The 22735-nt window shown below is 43.4% G+C and overlaps 1 protein-coding gene across 4 annotated transcripts in view; it reads right to left on the bottom strand.

The window, feature by feature from the left end:
* LOC134538847 (E3 ubiquitin-protein ligase MYCBP2) overlaps positions 1–22735 on the bottom strand; it is a 455666-nt gene that overhangs the window by 348883 nt on the left and 84048 nt on the right. For all 4 annotated transcript variants that reach the window (XM_063380393.1, XM_063380394.1, XM_063380396.1 and 1 more), the window contains exons 24-31: positions 22520–22663; positions 22280–22419; positions 17210–17434; positions 13844–14047; positions 11927–12133; positions 8934–9247; positions 4789–5029; positions 1780–1988 (exon numbers count right to left, since the gene is read on the bottom strand). In XM_063380393.1, the coding sequence (XP_063236463.1) occupies positions 1780–1988; positions 4789–5029; positions 8934–9247; positions 11927–12133; positions 13844–14047; positions 17210–17434; positions 22280–22419; positions 22520–22663 (1684 nt within the window). The remainder of the gene's footprint in view (positions 1–1779; positions 1989–4788; positions 5030–8933; positions 9248–11926; positions 12134–13843; positions 14048–17209; positions 17435–22279; positions 22420–22519; positions 22664–22735) is intronic.

Genomic DNA, 22735 nt, shown 5'->3' with positions numbered 1-22735 from the left:
TGTACTTGACTACTAAAAAAGTACTAGAACTAGTACGAAAATACTAACTGTGGACACCCTGCACAGGCTAACCACAGGCTGACGTACAACACAACCAATCTTCATCATGCACGCTCATCAGACGAGAAACACTTGATTGATTCCCTGTGCACATCATTTCATGTCTTATTATTTTCTGCTTACAACATAATTAAATTGGCTTTAAAATGGTTAACTTGTTAGGTAATTCGCCAGCTGAATTGTATCAAACAGAAAATTAATTGAAAGAGGGATTTGATAACCATTATATCATTTTAAAGTCAATACTCTAGAAATTATGTTCCAATAGAAGCCAATATCTTTAAGCAGTTCTTAATTGTAAGTTTTCTTAAATGGCTGCTATTGTAAATTGATTGAAAGGGTTCAAATAGTAAAAAAAAAAATATATGATAACCAACAGTAAAAATAAAATTCCAATTGATTTTAAACAATTGAATTCAATATATTGCACTCCGGTAACAAACAATTAAATTTAAAAGATTAGATTCAATTAAAATTATTAATTTTATTAAAATTAAAACCTGCACTGTTAAAATACTTGGACATTTTAGTTACCAAAAATGTTAAATTATTTTGACATTTGCAGTAATTACCTTTTTATTTTTGTTTTCGGGGAGGAAAATTGGAATAATACTATCTTTTATCATACCAAATATAAAAGGCGTAAATTTTAGTAAAATGTCATTCCTTTTTATTAAATCAAAGATGAAAAAAAACAGAGATTTAGAAAAATAATAAAATAATTTGTTTTAAATTTCATTTAATTGGCATGAAAGCATTAAAACCAATACAATCAATGCATTAAAAAATTTATAATTCCATTAAAAAAAATTATATTTTTGTTAAAGAACTGAAACATGTTAATTCCCGAATGCCAAAACGGCGGTCATAATTTATGTTTCAGCGACATAAAATAACCATCTGCACCATTTAACTCGATAAAAGACTGAATGTGATACATGAAGGGATACACAGTAAATCTGAACTAACAGGGATCGAGAACTATTGGGATTACAAAAATTTTTGGATTAGCAGAATCATTTCCATAATGCAACAGCACGTATCAAAATTTAATTCTATAAGCATTCAGTCATCATGTAATACAGCCTATAACATTTATACAAGCACAAAATGATTCAACGTGTTGATATCAAAAATAATTCTTCTGTACAAAAAAAAAATTGGTTGTCTGTAAAGTCGGTTAACGGACGATAGTTTAACGTGACAACTTCATAACAAAACATTGATGAAATGTATGCATACTTTTATGAATAAAATTGAATAATTTTTACTGAATTATCACTATTTTGTATGGATACAAAGAAGGAGTGAAATTAATTTATTTAATTGATAAATTTACTTTCATTTGCACTCATAAATTCAAATATGTTTATTACTTTAACGAAGTGATTATTTTAACCAGGTATAACTTTTATACATGTTTGCTATTTAACTTCTTCCAATTGTGTTATTCTGTTAAGGATAGGACGATGATAGGAAAAGTAGAAAGTGAATAAGAGTGTTTCAAGTTTAATGTGCCTCGAAAAAGTCAAATCGATGGTTGTTCCAATCAAGTGGAAGAGAGATAGATGTAGCACAAGCTTACAATGAGCGTAATGGGACACAGCGTAACGGGACACTTTTTTGTGCGTGCAGCCGGCGTTCATCGATTTATTAGACGTTGTCACGTCAAAATTAATATTTTTGGATTGGCTGGATTGTCGGATGGGCGGGACTCACCGGTAGTTGGAGACGGTGGCGGGCTTGTAGGGGTGGTCACTCTCCACCCAGGCGTAGTGGTGGGACGTGGTGGTGGTGGTGCATGGTGCCTGGTGGTCCGGCAGGCTGTCCGAGGAGCCGGCGGACCGGTGCATGGGCGGGGCGAGCGAGTTGAGGGCCGCCACGTGGGGCAGCAGCTCCTGGATGAGTCCCAGCACCTGGACGCCGCTCTGGGCAACACAGGGAGAGCGTTCCCGCTCATCTCAATGTGCTAACAGTCCACCAGATCTTTGAACATATATACTGTATGGAAGTCGCCAGCCCAGGTTAAAATTTCTAATACGGTTTGAGGTGGTTGGTTAATTCACCGCCGCAATCGCCACCACCTCTAGGGCATCAACTTGTGGTGGTCCCTAGCGGACGAGTGTCGAACTCTTCAAACACCCCTTCCCCAACCCTCCCTCAAACACGCGTTGTCCTCCACCCACCCTCTGCCCCACCTCTCATTCCTACAGTTTCGTGACGCACAAACTCCCGTTGAACGACCTTGAGCTGCAGTGAATGTTGGGTGGGGGGTGCGGGGGAATGACAGCCCGCAACAGTGCTGCGCTCTAACGTGCAAATAACAACCTGAGACGATACAGGGCGTTACGGCAGCGCACTGCAGCGGTGAAGTTCCCAAGCTGCTCATCATACGCTCCTGAAAAACGTAGAGTAAATCCTATCCACTCGCGACTTCTATACAGTATATATATATATATATATATATATATATATATATATATATATATATATATATATATATATATATATATATATATATATATATTCAAAGACGAGATTGAGAAATGTTAGTTCCACTAGGTGTGAGACTAGGAGTGGAATTATCTTTCAGGCAGTTGTGGACGCCATCAGCTGGAACTAGCACAATATGCTCGCCAGAAGAGAAGGCCCCAGGGCGGGGCAAGCCGAGCAACCGCCCTGGGACCCCACACCTAGTGGAACCCCACGCCGGCACTTTTATTACCACGTAACTGCGGTATCAACATTTTTTTTAAAGATAAATTAGCAAAAAAGTTGTCAAAATTTAAGTTCCAGATAGGCTTAAAACTTTTGTTTCTCTGGGGAGCTATTTCATATCGCTCTTCCAAAATATCAGGGCCCCGCAAAAAAAAAAAAAAAAAAAAAAAAAAGGCCCACGGCCTTGCTAATTCCAAGGCCGATACTGTTTTGCCAGTTTCTGACGCAAAGAAGTGCTGAGTGAAATAACATAGGTCAACCACTGTCAAACATCCCTGGTACAAGATAGCCTGAGACTTTTAAGACTAATGCTTTCTGGTAGGATTCAAGAATTATGTGAGTTCGCAAAGCATCACATACATCAATCTGACCACACATCATCCATAACAGAGGGCATGTGAACAATTGTACCTAAAATAAAACGTTGAGAAATGGAGGGAATCTGTACCAACACAAATTCTACATAATGTAATCAGTAGTGGCAGTGATTTTTCGTAGAGCAATCTGGCATGTCCCCCACAGGCATAACTCCTTTGTAATTGGTGGCTGTTGTGACTGCCTGTTTCTTCGGCCAGATCATCCTGAACTAGTTTCCTTCCCCACTGCATTGCTATGACTGGCTCGACAACAGAGACACATCTCGAAGAAACCGCAACCAATGACGGAAAACAAACGATACAGCAATCTTTTATACACACAGCTTGTCTCCAAATCTTATCACGGTTAAAAACTAACTTTAGTAATGATGAGTGCCAAATAGCCAGATGTTATGACGTGGTGGTGATTATGATGATGAATTAGAGCTTATCTCGTAGACAGTGGGGTTATCGGGGTTATTAGATACAATTAGAGGTGACAAGGTCAGAAAAGAGCATTGATGGAATAAAAAATGGGGGAAGTGGGTACACAGAGAAAACCCAAAAGCTCACTGCAACGTCCACTATGTTTTGGAAAATATTAGTGTTGTGTCTCTACAGGGAATCAAACCAGGATAACTTTGGTGGGAGGTGACTGATCTGTAATAATATTTCCCTGAATTTTCTCTGACTTTCCGTGGTAAATAAATGCAAATTTTGACGACTATGTTTTAAAAATTAATTAATCAAATTGCTATTTTGCAACTTTCCAAAATAAGTAACAGATGATTTAGCCTTTACACTCCCTACAGATGGAATAGTTCTCTCGCCACTATCTTTATTTCAAACCAAAAACATGCATATGCAAGTTTAAATTGTCTATGACTATGCACTAAAGAACTATTTGGTAAAAAAAAAAAATTCTTTCGTGGTCTGTGTGATGGCAGGCTGGAGCATTGCCATATCACTGGGGAATTTCATGACTACTTCACCAGGGTTCAAGTAAATTCCCTGACTTTCCCTGACTCTTGATTCTCCAGAATGTGCACACAATGCACCAAGGCTCCCCACAGCAGTCGAGAACTCGTTGGGTGAAGTATTTTACTTTCCACACTGTAGGGAAATGAAAAAAGGGAGTTGTTTTGCGGAATTTCATGACTACTTTACCAGAGTCAGTGGCGTAGCCAGGATTTGTGTATGAGGGGTGTTAAGAAGTTGCACCCATCCCCACCCCCCACCACGTATTAAAGTGGGGGGTCCGGGGGTCCTCCCCCGGGAAAATTCGGATTTTAAGGTGTAAAATAGTGCTATTTTAGCAGTTTTCGGTACTTAAATTTAAATATTGTAATGGTAAAATTTTTATTAATTTTGATATGAAATTTGTTTGAGTGATGAATAAGAAATTAATTAAAGATTTGGTGCTAGGGGGGGGGGGGGGGGTTGGAACCCCTAATACCCCCCCTCCCTGGCTACGCCCCTGACCAGAGTTCAAGTAAACTCCCCGACTCTTGTGTGATTTTCCCCCGATCTATTCCCCAGCACGTGGACACGATGCACCACGTGTTGAGTCGAGGACTCGTCGGGTCAAGTACTCCACTCCCCCACCCTGCGAGGAACGGGAAAAGGGAAGGGGAGGGTGGCGGCTATCCCTCACCCTGGGGTCGAGCGTGGCCAGCGGGCTGACGTGGGCGAACACGAAGGGCAGCAGCGTGGTGACGACGCAGGCTGACCCCAGCACCTCGGCGGCCAGGGCGCTCTCCGCCCGCTCGCGCGCCAGGGCCAGCAGGTCGCCGCAGCGCTGGGCCACCGCCGACGCCACGGACAGCGTGCTCCGGCATCCCTGGAGCTCCGCCCACGCCCTGCCCGGCTGCTGGCTCTCCGAGTCCTGCAGGTTGCTGCGGCAACGGCAATCCAACACACATCCAGACTTTCCCCTCATCTCGACATTCACCACCGACGATACACGGTAAAACCCTCTCCACAAAATCCCACACAAGTAGAGACCCGTGAATTTCGTGGGTTCAATGACCTCCAGGATAGACTCCAATATCCTCTACACACTCATTGGCAAATGCCAACTGTTCGTTAGCTGCTGACTTGTGAGTCGTCTCGACTGGGTGGGCCTGTGATTCGACACTTCTATGAGTGAGGGTTTCTAATTGGCCCTCAGTCCTCCAGATTAACAGAGAACCAATGACAGAAGCAGCACTAAGGTATAATTATTTGAATTTTAGCATAACACGAAATGAATCCGCGAAATTCACGGGTCTCTACACATAAGTTTTGCTCGATGACAACAGAGACGTATCTCGAAAGAAACCTCAACCGATAACGGAAAAAATAACGATACAGCAATCTTTTATACACACAGCTTGTCTCCAAATCTTACCACGGAAAATAACTTAACTCTAGTAATGATGAGTGCAAAATAGCCTGACGTTATGACGCGGTGGTGATTATGTCCTCATCTCGACATTCACCACCGACGATACACGGTAGAAACCCTCTCCAGAAAATCCCGCACTCCGGTCGGCTGCCCTTGGATAACAAGTAAGGGAGTTGGTAAGCGCAATAATTTCCATGGTAATAAAGTCAAAACGTGAAGGACTTTTCACCCCACTTTCCAAATTTGCATATCAAATCAATTTTTTGTTATTAGTATAATGAAAATTAAAGCTGATTTTTCTGCCGGGAAAATTTTTTTTTAGGGCAAACCACGTTGTCCAGCATCACCACTCCCAAGTCAACGACTACGGGAGAGGCACAGTCACCGCTTCATCGTAGGCAAGCCCTTTCGCAGCCGACCGAGTTGCGCTCCGATGGTTACCCGGCCCTCATTTCATCATCGAATGTCCTCGATATGGAGACACATGGAATAAGGGGACCTGACATTTTTTGTTAAATAATAAGGGTTTACTTACTTGCAAGATGCAGTAGGGCTTCATGTTGCAATGTCATCACAGAAGAGCTTCAGATGAATAAAACAGATGCCAGTTTACTAACATCGAAACAGTTTAATACAAGCGATGTAACTGTTGTGATTATCTTCATTCACATCTCGGTGTTTCGAAAATAATTTTTTTACAGGAGAAGGCTTGGCTGTAAAACCTAATATGTTTCCTTGTAATGGTACACTAGTGTCCATGTTTATGTTTAAATTCATACTGATGATAACATTGCAACACTGAAATAACTCACAACATATATGTGTAGTGACTATCACAAGTCCAACCACCTGGCTAGCTACTATGCTGTGGGCTGTTAAAATACACGTTTTAACAGGAAACTATTGAACATATTCACAAAACATTTTCGAGGAAACATAAATATCTCCAGACTGTGCGAGATGCCTAGGTACGTTCAAGACATTTAACATTTAGTAAAAATTTATTCAAAGTCCTTAAATATAATAAATTTCGCAGGTTTTTGCAATCATATTCTGGAATTTCTTTGCTTCTGGGTTGTAGCCGCTGTGCCATTTCTAATTCCGTCAATTTTAACTTAATTATTAATTAATATATTAAATTTTTTTCTGTAATTTATTTTAAAAGTACGTTTTCATGACAAAGTTTGTATTACATTTTTATTTATTCCTACATTTTATTATAATCTATATATTGTTAAAGCTCTGTATTTTTCCAGAATTGGTAAAACAATATATAAATTATATCCAAATGTTTAAGAGTAAAACTTACAGTAATAGTTCTATGGCCATCTTGTTTATTTTAATACCACCTACTTGTAGTTAACTCCGTTTTCTGTCGTGCCAAACGCATAGTGTGTTTACACATTTTTTGGTGTTGATGTAAAAATTTATAATATCATGTAACATCTAAATCTGAACCGCCATTTTGGGTGAGTAGAAGTTTTGTCTCTGATAAAGGTGTATCGCATAATAATTATGAGGACTGATAATAATCCTAATGCGGTTGGAGTCATGACCATCCTTCTAGCTTTGGTGTTCCAGAGAGGGAAACACAGTAAACAGAATCACACATCACTTCAGTAAAGGCCAGAAATTTTATTTACCATTATTTTATATGGTTATGTAACCTAAATGTGTCTCCAGCGACTGCATATCATGTGATTTTGGATTTTAAAAAAATTATTCTGCAATTAAACTTTAACTTTGAAATCTAGGAAAAATTATTTTTTAGGCTTTGAACTTGTGCTGGTTTGCAAGGAGTTTTCGGCTGTCATTGGTTGTCATATTTTTTGACAGTAATTGGAATTTCTTTATGGAACTTTAACAAATTATTCTTAGTATTTATAATTAGATTGATACTGGTTTCAAAATAATAGTTTGATATTATAACTGTGCGAAATCTATTTCATACAAAAATGGTTAAAGTGTCTTTTACCTCCTAGGTACAAAACAAAAATTATAGGCAAATGTAATTTTTTTAAAAATGTTATTCATATGATAATCATACAGCTTTAATTATTTTAGTCAATTTTCTAAAATGTGTATTTTAGTCATAACACTCAACACAATGTTTTTAATTTTAATAAAATGAACACTTGAAAAGTTGTAATAAATGTATGATTGCCTTGCATAATATAAGTGTTCAAGCTTACAGAAGCAAATAAAAATTAACTTAAGTAGTAATTTATGTACAAATAAGCCACAAGACAGTGTGGTGTGAATGGCTCAGGTTGTCTGCCACACCTTGATAATCATTACCTGTAGTGTGAATGGCTCAGGTTGTCTGCCACACCTCGATAATGCACTACCTGTAGTGAGAATGGGTCAGGTTGCCCGCCACACCTCGATAATGCGCTACCTGTAGTGTGAATGGCTCAGGTTGTCTGCCACACCTCGATAATGCGCTACCTGTAGTGTGAATGGCTCAGGTTGTCTGCCACACCTCGATAATGTTTTACCTGTAGTGTGAATGGCTCAGGTTGTCCGCCACACCTCGATAATGCGCTACCTGTAGTGTGAATGGCTCAGGTTGTCTGCCACACCTCGATAATGCGCTACCTGTAGTGAGAATGGCTCAGGTTGTCCGCCACACCTCGATAATGTGCTACCTGTAGTGAGAATGGCTCAGGCTGTCCGCCACACCTGGATAATGCGCTACCTGCAGTGTGAATGGCTTAGGTTGTCTGCCACACCACGATAATGCACTACCTGTAGTGTGAATGGCTCAGGTTGATAATGCACTACCTGTAGTGAGAATGGCTCAGGCTGTCCGCCACACCTGGATAATGCGCTACCTGCAGTGTGAATGGCTTAGGTTGTCTGCCACACCACGATAATGCACTACCTGTAGTGTGAATGGCTCAGGTTGATAATGCACTACCTGTAGTGAGAATGGCTCAGGCTGTCCGCCACACCTGGATAATGCGCTACCTGCAGTGTGAATGGCTTAGGTTGTCTGCCACACCACGATAATGCACTACCTGTAGTGTGAATGGCTCAGGTTGATAATGCACTACCTGTAGTGAGAATGGCTCAGGCTGTCCGCCACACCTGGATAATGCGCTACCTGCAGTGTGAATGGCTTAGGTTGTCTGCCACACCACGATAATGCACTACCTGTAGTGTGAATGGCTCAGGTTGATAATGCACTACCTGTAGTGTGAATGGCTCAGGCTGTCCGCCACACCTGGATAATGCGCTACCTGCAGTGTGAATGGCTTAGGTTGTCTGCCACACCACGATAATGCACTACCTGTAGTGTGAATGGCTCAGGTTGATAATGCACTACCTGTATATGAATGGCTCAGGTTGTCCGCCGCACCTGGATAATGTACTACCTGTAGTGTGAATGGCTCAGGTTGATAATGCTCTACCTGTAGTAGAGTATCTGTGGGATCTGGCCGCGCGTCTGGGTGGTGCCGTTGAAGCTCAGCGAGCAGGTGGAGAAGGCGAACACCGTGCCGTCGGGACCCTTGACGGAGGCCAGGCCGCCGTCGCCGTTGCTGGTCCGGCCGCCGTGGTTGCGCAGCCGCACCGCGTACTTGGCGCCCTCCTTGACGGGCACGGGCCGGTCGAACCGCACCTCCGCCGTGTCCGCCACGCAGTCGTCTGGGCCGAACGAGCCCCGCGCCAGCTCCAGGCTGTTCCAGCGCTGCGCGTGCGACGGGTCGTTGCCCGCGTTGCTTTGCTGTGCACGGGAACAACAACTGTAGATGGCCGTGGACAGTAACTGATACTACCATGCTTGTTAACTTAAAAAATTCTTACATTGCATGGCTTCTCTAACTGTAATAAGTTTTAGTATTTTTTAATTTTTCTGAGACCTAACATTAGTGTCTTTGAAAGTATTATTAGTTCTAGTTATTCTGTTATTATTATTGCACAGGAGAATCTATTTGCAGCATTCAGTCACTATTAACAAGGTATTCCATAAAATTATGGGCCAGGCTCGAAAGAGAAAAATAATTTTGAAATTAAATGATATAAAAAAATTGTGACCCAAAACGGCTGAAACCAAGATGGCATTTTTCAAATATTTCAAAATTTAATATTATTAGATGATGGGTTCTTTTGATGCTTTTTCATGTAATTTTAGTTCATTTTATTCATTTAATTACATTTGGGTACAAATAATTCAATTTGTATTGTATTAAGTGATTTTATTTGTTATATTAGGTGTCCGACTCATTTCGGTATATGTGGATTTATTTCATTTCCATTTGTATCGTTTAAGATTGTTTCGGTTATTTCATATTAAAATGTACAGTAAGGAAATATTACCACACATTTCAGTTCTTTCCTTTGATTTATTTCATTACAATTCAAGCATTTAATCACTGAAATTTTATTCTATTAAAGTACACTTATTTCATTATAAATGGGTTTTGTGATGCTTTTTCATGTAATTTTACTTAATTTTATTTATTTAATTAAATTTGGGTACAAATTATTTACAGAATTTTCATTCCAAATATTACTTTATAAAATACAATGTTTCAGACATATTTTTAATAAATTTTCATTTCATTAAGAAGTTGTGGCTAAAACTTATGTGCTCTTTGCTTATATCGGGCAACACAGCACTCCGAAACAAGGATAGCGCTAACGGCAGCAGTCAGGCATTGGAAAGAGAAAGTAAATGTCCATTTACATGCATACTGCCAACTAAGGATGTGACGCACTATAGCAGGATAGCAGTCGTTCTTCAAGTGTTTATGCATGTAACTTTCAGACCAAGAAGAGCTGGCTGGAGATTTGAAATGCTACAGTTTGTCTGCAGAATGACTTTATGTGCAAGTTACGAGTCGTGCTGGATGTTAGTCACTAACAAAACAGACCCAGCCTTCTCATCAAGTGAACGTAACAACTTAAGTGTGGTTAGACAAGGTCTGTATGAGTATATGTAAGTATATATATATGTGTGTGTGTATGTGTGTGTACACACACACACATGTGTGAGATCATAGCCCCTAATTTTCTTCCATCCAAACAGCTGAGCAACATTCCCTTGATATCACAATTTTCTCCTTTGCCTCCACATGATCCCTCAAGAAGTCCTTCCGTCTTCTGTTTGGTCTCTTTCCGCTAGTTTCCAACTACCTCGTAGTTTTGCACTGACCAGTGAACGAACATTAAGTTTAAGGTATCTGATTCACCTCTTGCGACATTCAACTCGTGATGAATAATAAATTAATATATGTACATGTGAAACGTGACCATGCTCAGTAAACTGAGTCCCTGCTGCCATTACTTGTTTGATACAGACGGACATATGTGCACTGTAAGTTATACTTATTTAGCATGATTAAATAACGCACATATAACAACATAAGGGAGAGATAGCACAGTCTTCGTCTTATTAAAGCGAACCTAAAAATTGTAAATATCACAGAGACTTTATATATATTTTAACATAATATTCTGGGCTGATAAATTACTAACCCTGTAGAAACACAAGTTGCAGAAACTGTGTTTGCTAATTTCAGCATTTAAAAAGAAATATGATCTAGTGGTTGCAGCAGGTAGTTCAATATTAAAAATATACAGACATAAGCATATGTTTTTTAAATAGTTGCAAAAAAAATTTTTTCAATTTTTTGAACGTTAACTAACTTGCTACATTGTGTATCTTGCACTTGAACAAGTGATGCGTCAGTTCTACATGTTTCCTTGTATCCAGTTCTCATTTCTCAGTTAATCTTCACACAATTTACCATCACACCGAAGATACAGTTATGTCCTGATATACGGCATTTTTTTTTCAACATGACTTATCATTACATCGTTATCAATTCCTTTATTTTACTTAAATCTGACCGAAATAAAGCCACCTAGCACCTAGGTGGCACAGGTGCTTTTAGTTTCATTAGATGTCTAGAGCAGGTCTCTACTGAAACCCTTTAGAGTGGCAACATCTATTCATTGGTGAAGTTAGCGAAACGTGTCCATGTGCGCGTGTCACCCTTAAATAAAATTTTACCAGAAGTATACGGTCGTCTGTTGTATTTTAACCGGAAAAAAGGTTTGTCTGAGAAATATTTCTGTGTTTAACGGGATCGAATTCACGGCCTCGGTGTTGGTTATGTTGCCGAAGAACAGCGGGACCCAGAACCGGGACGGACACATCGTTAGTTTGGACACAACTGGACGAAAAGCGAATGCAAGGACTTTATCCTGTTGAATTTCCATTGCCTATTTAAAAGTGCCTCGGGGGTGTGGTGTGGTGTGGTGTGGTGTGGTGTGGTGTGGTGTGGCGTGTGTGTGTGTGTGTATATACACAATTTAAAAAAAAAACCACCTAGCACGGCGGGTGAAGCCGAGGCCCGACGCGACGGACCCGAGCGGGGAGGCCGACCGAGCAACTCACGTCATCCAGGAGCTCCAGCTCGTACTCGTAGTTGCCGAGCCCCCCGTACACGCACACGCCCGCCACCACGACGCCCGGCCGGTCCACGGAGAAGCAGATGGCGTCGGGCGAGCCGTTGCCCGTGTTCCAGGTGCGGCTCTGGTTGGTGCGCGTGAAGCGAGACGGCGTGCTGTGCAGGATGCGGCCGCACGCCGCCTGCACGTCCTCCTGCCCGCAGCGAACAAACCACGTCCGTCAGAACTGCGGAACTACCCGACAGTTCCAATGTTTCGCCACAACAGGGGCGAAGCCAGGGAGGGGGGGGGAGTTTAGGGGTTCAACCCCCCCCCCCCCCCCCCCCCTTAGCAGCAAATCTTTAATTAATTTCTTATTCATCACTCAAAAAAATTTCATATTAAAATTAATAAAATTTTTACCATTACAATATTTAAATTTAAGTACCGAAAACTGCTAAAATAGCACTATTTTACACCTGAAAATCCAAATTTTCTCGGGGGGGAGCCCCGGACCACCCGCTTTAATACGGGGAGGGGGGGGGGGAGGCATGCTTCTTAACACCCCCCATACACAAATCCTGGCTACGCCACTGCGCCACAACCTTGCAGTACTTCGTATTACATCTTTTCAGCTCAACATGGACTCAATTAAAGTCAACCTTTGTAGACTGAGGTGATTATTGTGACAGTTCGTCACCAGCATCACACAACAAGTTATTCAATCTGGTGGTTACTATCCGTTAAGTAACTAAAAAATTGAAGTAATAGCAGAACAATAGAAAAATTCAAGACGGTAAGGGGCAAATCCCTGCTTTGATGCGCATCATTTGCACAAATTTCGATTCTGTATGCTGCTCCTGGAAACTATTATTTTTTTTGAACATCAGTCAAGTTGGACAGAAAATGCTATGCAGTGTCTGTAACTCCAAAACAGTTTCTGTTAGTATTTATGAGCTGGGTGTTATTCATGCATCAAGGTTTAATAATGTGCACATTTAATTGAGAGAAAATTAAAATGAGAAAATGTATACAAAATCAGGTCCTAGAGCAAAATTTATTTTTAAGCTCGGTCGCTCATGCATTTGGTTATTTCTTTTACTTGTTATCACCGTTAATTAAAAGAGAGCCTCCGTCAGTGATGGCAAACAACACATTGCCACCAGTGCCGTAACCAACCAGTTGCAGAGGAGGAGGTCCAGTATAACCATTATATCATTTATTCATGGGTATGTTTTCTTTTTTAATTGAGTTCTGAAAGAAAATTATCACTCTAAAATCTCAAGGAACGGAAGACTTTTAAAATTAAAATATTTACACACAGTAATTTTACAAATGATTTTGCTCGAGAAAAGTAAATAGAACATTTATGTTTGGGTTTTTTATTTTTAATTGTTTTTCATACTTTTTTCCTTCAGTCAAATTGTTTGATGCTTTCGTTAAAAAAAGTCATAAATACACATATATATGGACGGTCTCCGGGTAAAAAGTAACAAATCAAGAATTCACTTTTTGCAGGAGAAACACAAAACTCTTAGATAAAAATTGAATTTAAATACTTAAATTTTTCTTGCATTATTCTTTTATTTACCAACATAGTTGCCAATGATTAAAAATGCATTACATATTCTAAGTATACTTAAGAGTTTAAGCGACTTGTTGACTAAAAATCACCAAAATGTGACTTGTTACCTTTTACCCGGAGACCGTCCATATTAATGTACGTTATTACATGAAACACACATGTCAAGTTCGTATGAGAGACATGCTAACGGTAACGCAGGCTTCTTGCGAACACAATTCCTGCCGCTTCTGTGTACGAGGCAGGTTGGGCTGGATGTGGGAGGAAATGCGTTGAATGTAGCCCGCTATAAGGATTACAATAATCCTTCCAGCAGTCAAGTCCTGGGAAGGGAGGGCTCACCGCGGTGCCGCTGGACTGGGACGCCAGCTCGGCGACGACGCGCGACAGCAGGTGGCAGCAGTGCCTGACGAGGGCCGGCGAGCGGGAAGCCTTCTCCCGGCACAGCGCCTGGCGCACGGGGACAGCCACCAGGTCCAGCAGGCGCTCCAGCACGTCGCGGAACTGCCAGTGGCCCGCCGCGCTCCGCTCCTCCGCCTGCGCGCACTGCGTCAACACCCCCGGTTCCACCAGTCCCTCGCTTCAGCACCCCCGGTTTACCAATCCCTCGCCTAGCACGTCTTCAAGACGGCGTGAATTCATCGACTCTACTGCCCCGGTCTTGAATAGCATGTCTTCAGACTGCGCGAATTCATCGACTTTACTGCCCCGGTCTTGAATAGCATGTCTTCAGACTGCGCGAATTCATCGTCTTTACTGCCCCGGTCTTGAATAGCACGTCTTCAGACTGCATGCATTCATCGAATTTACTGCCCCAGTCTTGAATAGCACGTCTTCAGACTGCGCGAATTCATCGACTTTACTGCCCCGGTCTTGAATAGCACGTCTTCAGACTGCGTGAATTCATTGACTTTACTGCCCCGGTCTTGAATAGCACGTCTTCAGACTGCGTGAATTCATCGACTTTACTGCCCCGATCTTGAATAGCACGTCTTCAGACTGCATGCATTCATTGACTTTACTGCCCCAGTCTTGAATAGCACGTCTTCAGACTGCGCGAATTCATCGACTTAACTGCCCCGGTCTTGAATAGCACGTCTGTAAATTTCAGTTGGCACAAAATTGCCACAGGAAAAAAAAAAAGTCGGGCACAACGCCACACAAAGTCTGCATCAACTCGGTGAACAATATAGATGTACCACGGCACACAGTTAGCTATTAACGAGGAGGGAAGAGACGCGCGTGTTAGTCTGACTACGCTATCGGCTGTTGTACAAACATCAGCTATGACAAGTTCAGTTCCGGCTTTTGGGTTTAAAGGACCAAACGTCTGCGTGCGTGCCACCGTGCCGTAGACCGGGCCGTGATGAACTTCAGTCTAGCCAGTGACAGGGAATTTGCAAACTCAAATACAAAGTGTATGCCCATTTATCTGCCGGTTATTGTACGTGCGCAAGCACCTGATGTTAGAATCATAGTGGAATCATGGCTTCCAAGTGAGAGCATAATGCATCGTGATCAAGTATTTGAGAAAAAACTAGAAGTATTACGGAGTGCAGAAGCAAGCCGACTGTGCACACAATCGTACGGAATAAGGACTCTATCAAATGTTTATATAAGTGTGATGCTGTTGGTTGTACTAGCGGGAATATATTAGATACCATAACAGAAATGAATAGATACTTCACATGATAAAGGTTGTTAAATGAATGGTGCAATGAATAAAAAATCATGGGCCTGACAGGATTGGTGAGAAACAAGCGGTGATACACGAATAAGCACTTTAATTTTTGAAAAATTAAAATGTAAATATCCGGACAGTAATATCGGTTTCACTGCCAGTAAAGGATGGTTTGAAAGTTCATGGAAAGGTAGGCGACGTGAGTTGACGGTCACGCCCAGGCGGACAAGTCAACCAGCTGACTGATTAATAACTATCTCCCGTTACGCGGTGTCGTATTTGTCATACAAAGTATTCGATGGTAGGATTATAAAGCTAAATGGTGTGACATATTGAGTGTTATTCTATGTATTTATATTATGTAAAGAATATTTCCTTACACATTTTGGATCAAATTAAGTAAATTAGCCTTGCTATTTATGGCGACCAATGCTTCATAATACGCGATTTCGGATAACACGAATATTAGTCGTGCTAAATGAGGGATTGGTGTAACTCACTTTTAGCATTTCTCTTTTGAAGAATACATTCTCAAATCCCTACCAGATGTTTTAAATTTTGATAAATCCAAACAAACACAAACACAATTTTTTTTTGTGAGCATGTTTTTTATACAAATCTACAGTTTTGATCTTATCTCATGAAATTTTGTACATATGCCTTTTAAAAGAAGAGGAAGGTCACCGGTCAACATTATATTTCGATAAAACCACCCCCATTCCCCAACGAAGCTTCCTCACTATGGCTAAAGACTAGGCAACGTCACGTACTTTAGCTAGTATATTTAAAAATACATACAGGAAATCGTTTATCCAAAAAATCTTGTTATTTTAACTGTGATACAAGTGACATTTTCAAATAAAATATTTTTAACATGCATTTCTGAAGTATACTTACTCAGAACACTAATATTACTAAGGAAGCAAGTGTAAATTTTACGAAATATGTAAATGTGTATTATTAATTAAATGTATCCATGAAATTTTTTATTTTCTTGTTACATAAATTATTGGCACTAATTAAATAAAAAAAGTTATCAAATTAGGGTATTCAAAGTTAAAATTTTTTGGATATAAGTTTAGAAATACTTTATCATATGGTGTATTATTTTTCATTTTGGTGTCATTTGATGAATTAACCTTATATTTCCACGTTTTATTTCAGTGTTATTGATATTCAAAATAAAACTTTGTCTTTTAGCATATTTAGAAAGCCTCTTGATAGTTCACTTCTGAAAATTAATTTTGATGCCAGGTTCTAGATTAGGCTTGTGTGGTTCTCTATAATTCATAATGTGAAAGGCAATCCGAGGAACATTTTCAAATTCTGATTTGGGATAATTTGAATTAGAGTGATTTCAACCTTCACTAAACATAACGTAGACATAGCAGAGTGCCTTCGGTATGATAGATGAGTCCTTAACGGTCAATTACGAGCCTGATAACCCCCGGACAACGCTGCAGTGGGGTTCTAATGGCCGGGTGATTCTGCTGTGGTTTCTCGACTGTACCCCAGCAATGTGAGTCTCCCTCTCAAGAGTCAAATATGAAATAATAACAACAATAATAAAAAACTAACACTAATATAATGTTAAAACACTAAACAATTTATATGTTTGTTTCTCAAACTAAGTTTTCTAAATCAAAACCAAATTGCAATTTCATTTTCGTAGCTACGTATATTGTCGGGGGACGGAAATATGATAGGTAAGGAATAAAAACGTAGATAAGACCTAAAAAAAAACTTCAGTTAGAAATTGTGAATTTTTAAATTTACTATATTCCTCCAGCATGTGTTTTTGTCTTGAGTTGGTTAACCGATCCCTTCCAATCCAATATACAAGAATCATCGTCATTTGTACCGGGATACATGAGTTATTCACTATCCTAAAAAATCACAATGCACCGAACATTACAGACAACCGGCAGACGACTTTTCGACGCAACTCCTCCTCCTTTTCCTCGGAGTCCCAATTCTTTCAAATACAGTACTGGAGAGAGTGTACGGTACCCAACCAGCCCAGCTACCTGGCTCCGGTAGGTCATCTGCTCCACGAGGATGGGGTAGTGATGTCCGTCTGCGCTCGGCATCATGGGCACGCCGGAGTTGTCGGACGGGCTGAGCTCCTGGCGGAGGCCGCGGTCGGGGGCCTCCGGCGTCGCCGCGGCCGGCACGGGGAACGTCGAGCGCAGCCGCACGGTCGGGCTGCACAGGGCTGCCAGCACCGCGCTCAGCAGGTGGTCGTAGTGGGTCTGGACACGGCACACACAAGCACGCGTTCACCAACCCCGCTGACGCCGCTCGAGACACACGCACACACCCAACCCGCTGACGCTCGCTCGAGACAAACGCACTCACCCACCCTGCAAACACTCGCTCGAGACACACGCACTCACCCACCCCGCTGACGCTCGCTCGAGACAAACGCACACACCCACCCCGCTGACGCTCGCTCGAGACAAACGCACACACCCACCCCGCTGACGCTCGCTCGAGACAAACGCACTCACCCACCCCGCAAACACTCGCTCGAGACACACGCACTCACCCACCCCGCTGACGCTCGCTCGAGACAAACGCACTCACCCACCCTGCAAACACTCGCTCGAGACACACGCACTCACCCACCCCGCTGACGCTCGCTCGAGACAAACGCACACACCCACCCCGCTGACGCTCGCTCGAGACAAACGCACTCACCCACCCCGCAAACACTCGCTCGAGACACACGCACTCACCCACCCCGCTGATGCTCGCTCGAGACAAACGCACTCACCCACCCCGCAAACACTCGCTCGAGACACACGCACACTCACCCACCCCGCTGACGCTCGCTCGAGACAAACGCACACTCACCCACCCCGCTGACGCTCGCTCGAGACAAACGCACTCACCCACCCCGCAAACACTCGCTCGAGACAAACGCACTCACCCACCCCGCAAACACTCGCTCGAGACACACGAACTCACCCACCCCGCTGACGCTCGCTCGAGACACACGCACACTCACCCACCCCGCTGACGCTCGCTCGAGACAAACGCACTCACCCACCCCGCAAACACTCGCTCGAGACAAACGCACTCACCCATCCCGCAAACACTCGCTCGAGACACACGCACTCACCCACCCCGCCGACACTCGCTCGAGACACACGCACTCACCCACCCCGCAAACACTCGCTCGAGACACACACACACTCACCCACCCCGCAAACACTCGCTCGAGACACACGCACACTCACCCACCCCGCTGACGCTCGCTCGAGACAAACGCACTCACCCACCCCGCAAACACTCGCTCGAGACACACGCACTCACCCACCCCGCAAACACTCGCTCGAGACACACGCACACTCACCCACCCCGCTGACGCTCGCTCGAGACAAACGCACTCACCCACCCCGCAAACACTCGCTCGAGACAAACGCACTCACCCACCCCGCTGAAGTTCGCTCCAGACAAACGCACTCACCCACCCCGCAAACACTCGCTCGAGACACACGCACTCACCCACCCCGCTGACGCTCGCTCGAGACACACGCACACTCACCCACCCCGCTGACGCTCGCTCGAGACAAACGCACTCACCCACCCCGCAAACACTCGCTCGAGACAAACGCACTCACCCACCCCGCTGAAGTTCGCTCGAGACAAACGCACTCACCCACCCCGCTGACGCTCGCTCGAGACAAACGCACTCACCCACCCCGCAAACACTCGCTCGAGACAAACGCACTCACCCACCCCGCTGAAGTTCGCTCGAGACAAACGCACTCACCCACCCCGCAAACACTCGCTCGAGACAAACGCACTCACCCACCCCGCTGACGCCGCTCGAGACACACACACACTCATCCAACCCGCTGACGCTCGCTCGAGACACACGCACACTCACCCACCCCGCTGACGCTCGCTCGAGACAAACGCACTCACCCACCCCGCAAACACTCGCTCGAGACAAACGCACTCACCCACCCCCGCTGAAGTTCGCTCGAGACAAACGCACTCACCCACCCCGCTGACGCTCGCTCGAGACAAACGCACTCACCCACCCCGCAAACACTCGCTCGAGACAAACGCACTCACCCACCCCGCAAACACTCGCTCGAGACACACGCACTCACCCACCCCGCTGACGCCGCTCGAGACACACACACACTCATCCAACCCGCTGACGCTCGCTCGAGACACACGCACACTCACCCACCCCGCTGACGCTCGCTCGAGACAAACGCACTCACCCACCCCGCAAACACTCGCTCGAGACACACGCACTCACCCACCCCGCTGACGCTCGCTCGAGACAAACGCACTCACCCACCCCGCAAACACTCGCTCGAGACAAACGCACTCACCCACCCCGCTGACGCTCGCTCGAGACACACGCACACTCACCCACCCCGCAAACACTCGCTCGAGACATACGCACTCACCCACCCCGCTGAAGTTCGCTCGAGACAAACGCACTCACCCACCCCGCAAACACTCGCTAGAGACACACGCACTCACCCACCCCGCTGACGCTTGCTCGAGACACACGCACACTCACCCAACCTGCTGAAGCTCGCTCGATACACACGCACACACACCCACCCCGCTGACGATTGCTCGAGACACACGCACACTCACCCACCCCGCAAACACTCGCTCGAGACACACGCACTCACCCACCCCGCCGACACTCGCTCGAGACACACGCACTCACCCACCCCGCCGACACTCGCTCGAGACACACGCACTCACCCACCCCGCAAACACTCGCTCGAGACACACGCACTCACCCACCCCGCCGACACTCGCTCGAGACCACCATTACCCAGCATTTTGCACTTGTCATTTCCGTAACTCTAACTGGGCATCACAGAGTTTTAACTATATCTGTCCGTTATTAAATAATTAATTAAAATGTCAACTGACAAGTTGAAATAACTGATTATTTAAGGAGACCGCCCGGCTGGGTGAACGAAATCTGAAAGCACGAAACATGCCTCTTCGCCACTATGTGCCAATCTTCATGTCGATAACGGACCTTTATGGGACTTCAAGCAGTAACCCTATACCATTTTCAATACTGTATGAAGAACTTTTCATGCGTAAAAAGTCCATAAAAACACCAGTTTAAACCTTTTCCACTATCCAAAACATACGTGTTCAAAGATGAAACCATGGAACGAAACTTGTATAGCCAAGAGCAAAGGCTCTTGAATGCTTTTAATCCATCTTGAGCGGCTTGCAAATGGCATCTTAACACCTGGACTCTGCCCGCCATTCGGCGACCCAGCCAGGCCTCCACCTTAACCAATGATAAATCCTGTGGTACAAGGGCATATCCAGTTCAAACAAAAAGGGTTGGCGGGGAAGGAGGGGGGCAGAATTTTTCAAAATGCAACCTTTTTCATGGGGAAGGAGGGTCAATGGGGCCGTAGACTAAATAAACAATTTAAAAAAAAATTCTTTTAAATAGGTTGTGAGGATAAGTTTTAAAAATTGGGCCTTGCTCCTTGTTTTATTCGTTTTTTTTTTTTAACTTCAGAAATGGGGGCCACTTCCTACCCTTCTGGCCCCCCTTTGGATACACCCTGGTTGTGGTTTGTTGACAAAAATAAAAAAAGAAATTTGTACTGTAAAAACCATGGCTTAAATCTTTAAAATCTGAGATTGACTTTTTGTAATACAGTTTTACATCGCACGGCTATGCCCACAGGCTTAAGGCTATGGGACCTCCAGAAATATCTGGCTCATAAATATTGGGGTATTGGGATAAAATCCATGACCCCTTCCACATGCGTGAGATGGGTTTGTAACTACAGGCCTGTTAGAATCCTAGTTTTTTGACGCAAAGCGAGTATCATAATCAAATGTTTAAAATATTTGCAATGTCATGTCTAATTGCGAGATACTTTTCCTGGCAAAGCACAGGATTGAAGTAAAAAATATTATTTATAAACATTTGTAATGTTTGGAATGATAATGTGACTAACCATTTGCACCCTACAAATATTTCATTTAATAAAACTACAAAATAACCATGCATAATATTAATACTAGGCATTCATAATAGCAAACAGAGCACCTTCTTTTAATTTTTATATAAAAAACAAAACAAAAAAAAAACTAAATATTTTCACTAGCAAATCTGAAGCTTTCAATGTTTTATAGCTTTGCATCACAACTGAAGCTTCAAACAAAATGAACAGCAAATTTCCTGGCGAAGTCAAATCGAATGTTAAAAAGAGCTTCGATAGATGCCCTTAATCGAAGCTTTGCACAGGCCTAGCAATTACGGCCTTCGAGGACTCTCGCAAGAACGTGGGATATGGCCTTCTGTTTGATACAACCTTGGATTTTCACATATTTTGTCTCAGCCTGCGACACAGTTTTTGCATTACATTTTTTTTTGGACCTAGCTTCAGGCACTTGCAGTCAACAATTCATGAACTGGTGCAATCATTATAGCGATTGTAGTCACCCTCGTGAAATAATCAGTTATTTTTTGCCCGGTGATCAAATACTGGATTCCGTTAAGCCTTGTTCCCACGGCGAGCCTGGTCCGAGGTTTGCCATACATCGCTGTCGTGGGAACGTGAAGACTGGTTATAGCTCGAGATGACTCTGGTGACTCAACCTTCCCCCCGTGTAGTGTCGGTGAAATCTCGCACATCAGAGGCTAGGGCAGAGACTTGCCAAGCAACCTGCTATGGGAAAAGACTTTCATAAATACCAGACAGTAACAGGGCATAAAAGCTTTTGAATACACAATTTACATACATGGGTACAGATTCAAAAGGTGACACATGTTTAAACGTGTTTGTTTAAAGTAAAATTAATTTTCTGTAGGTAGTAGCGTTAAATTGATATTGTCCCAAATTCTTGCCCGTCCAGATTTTTTTTTTAGTTTAACTTCAGCACTAAATGATCTAACTTAAAAAGGTCTTACTGTGGTAGGAATACATGCTTCAGAAATAGTCGTTCAATAAACTATTCCAGCATACAAATGCATATAAAAAATTTAATGTACCATGTCTAAACATTTTAACACCTTGTGAAAGTTAAATGCAGTGTACGTTGTTGGTCACTACAACTTCAGCAAACAGTACCTTATCCATGACCGCTAGCAGTTCACACAAGCAATTCCACTTCAGGTATGAGGTCGGGTAGAACGCATGAAAGCAGGAAACAAACGTCTGATGGCATTCTTCCAAGATGCTGTTGGTCATCTTGTGATACTGATGGCTACCTGGAAAAACAAAGGTTCACCAGCGTCAACTCCACTCGCTAACCCGGCCGAGGGTGACACGGGACAGAGACGCGGGGAGAGAGAGCAGCGGCAGACTTACTCTTCTGGGAGCGTATCTTGCCGTGCTTGCGGGAGAGCTGGGAGCCGGGGACGGGGTCGGACAGGATCTGCCGGAGCAGAGCCCTCACGTCGCCCACGCACTCCGCCAGGCACACGGACTCCAGCGACTGCTTCTTGCTGCCGACTGGACACAGCAGAACACGACGCTGACAAGCTGGACTGGCAGAGTTCTCACTCTCTTCATTTGGCCAGTTTC

The sequence above is a fragment of the Bacillus rossius genome, chromosome 14, assembly GCF_032445375.1.
Source record: "Bacillus rossius redtenbacheri isolate Brsri chromosome 14, Brsri_v3, whole genome shotgun sequence".
Lineage (NCBI taxonomy): Eukaryota > Metazoa > Arthropoda > Insecta > Phasmatodea > Bacillidae > Bacillus > Bacillus rossius.
The sequence above is the reverse complement of the archived record's forward strand: the minus strand, read 5'-3'. Positions and strand labels throughout refer to the sequence as shown.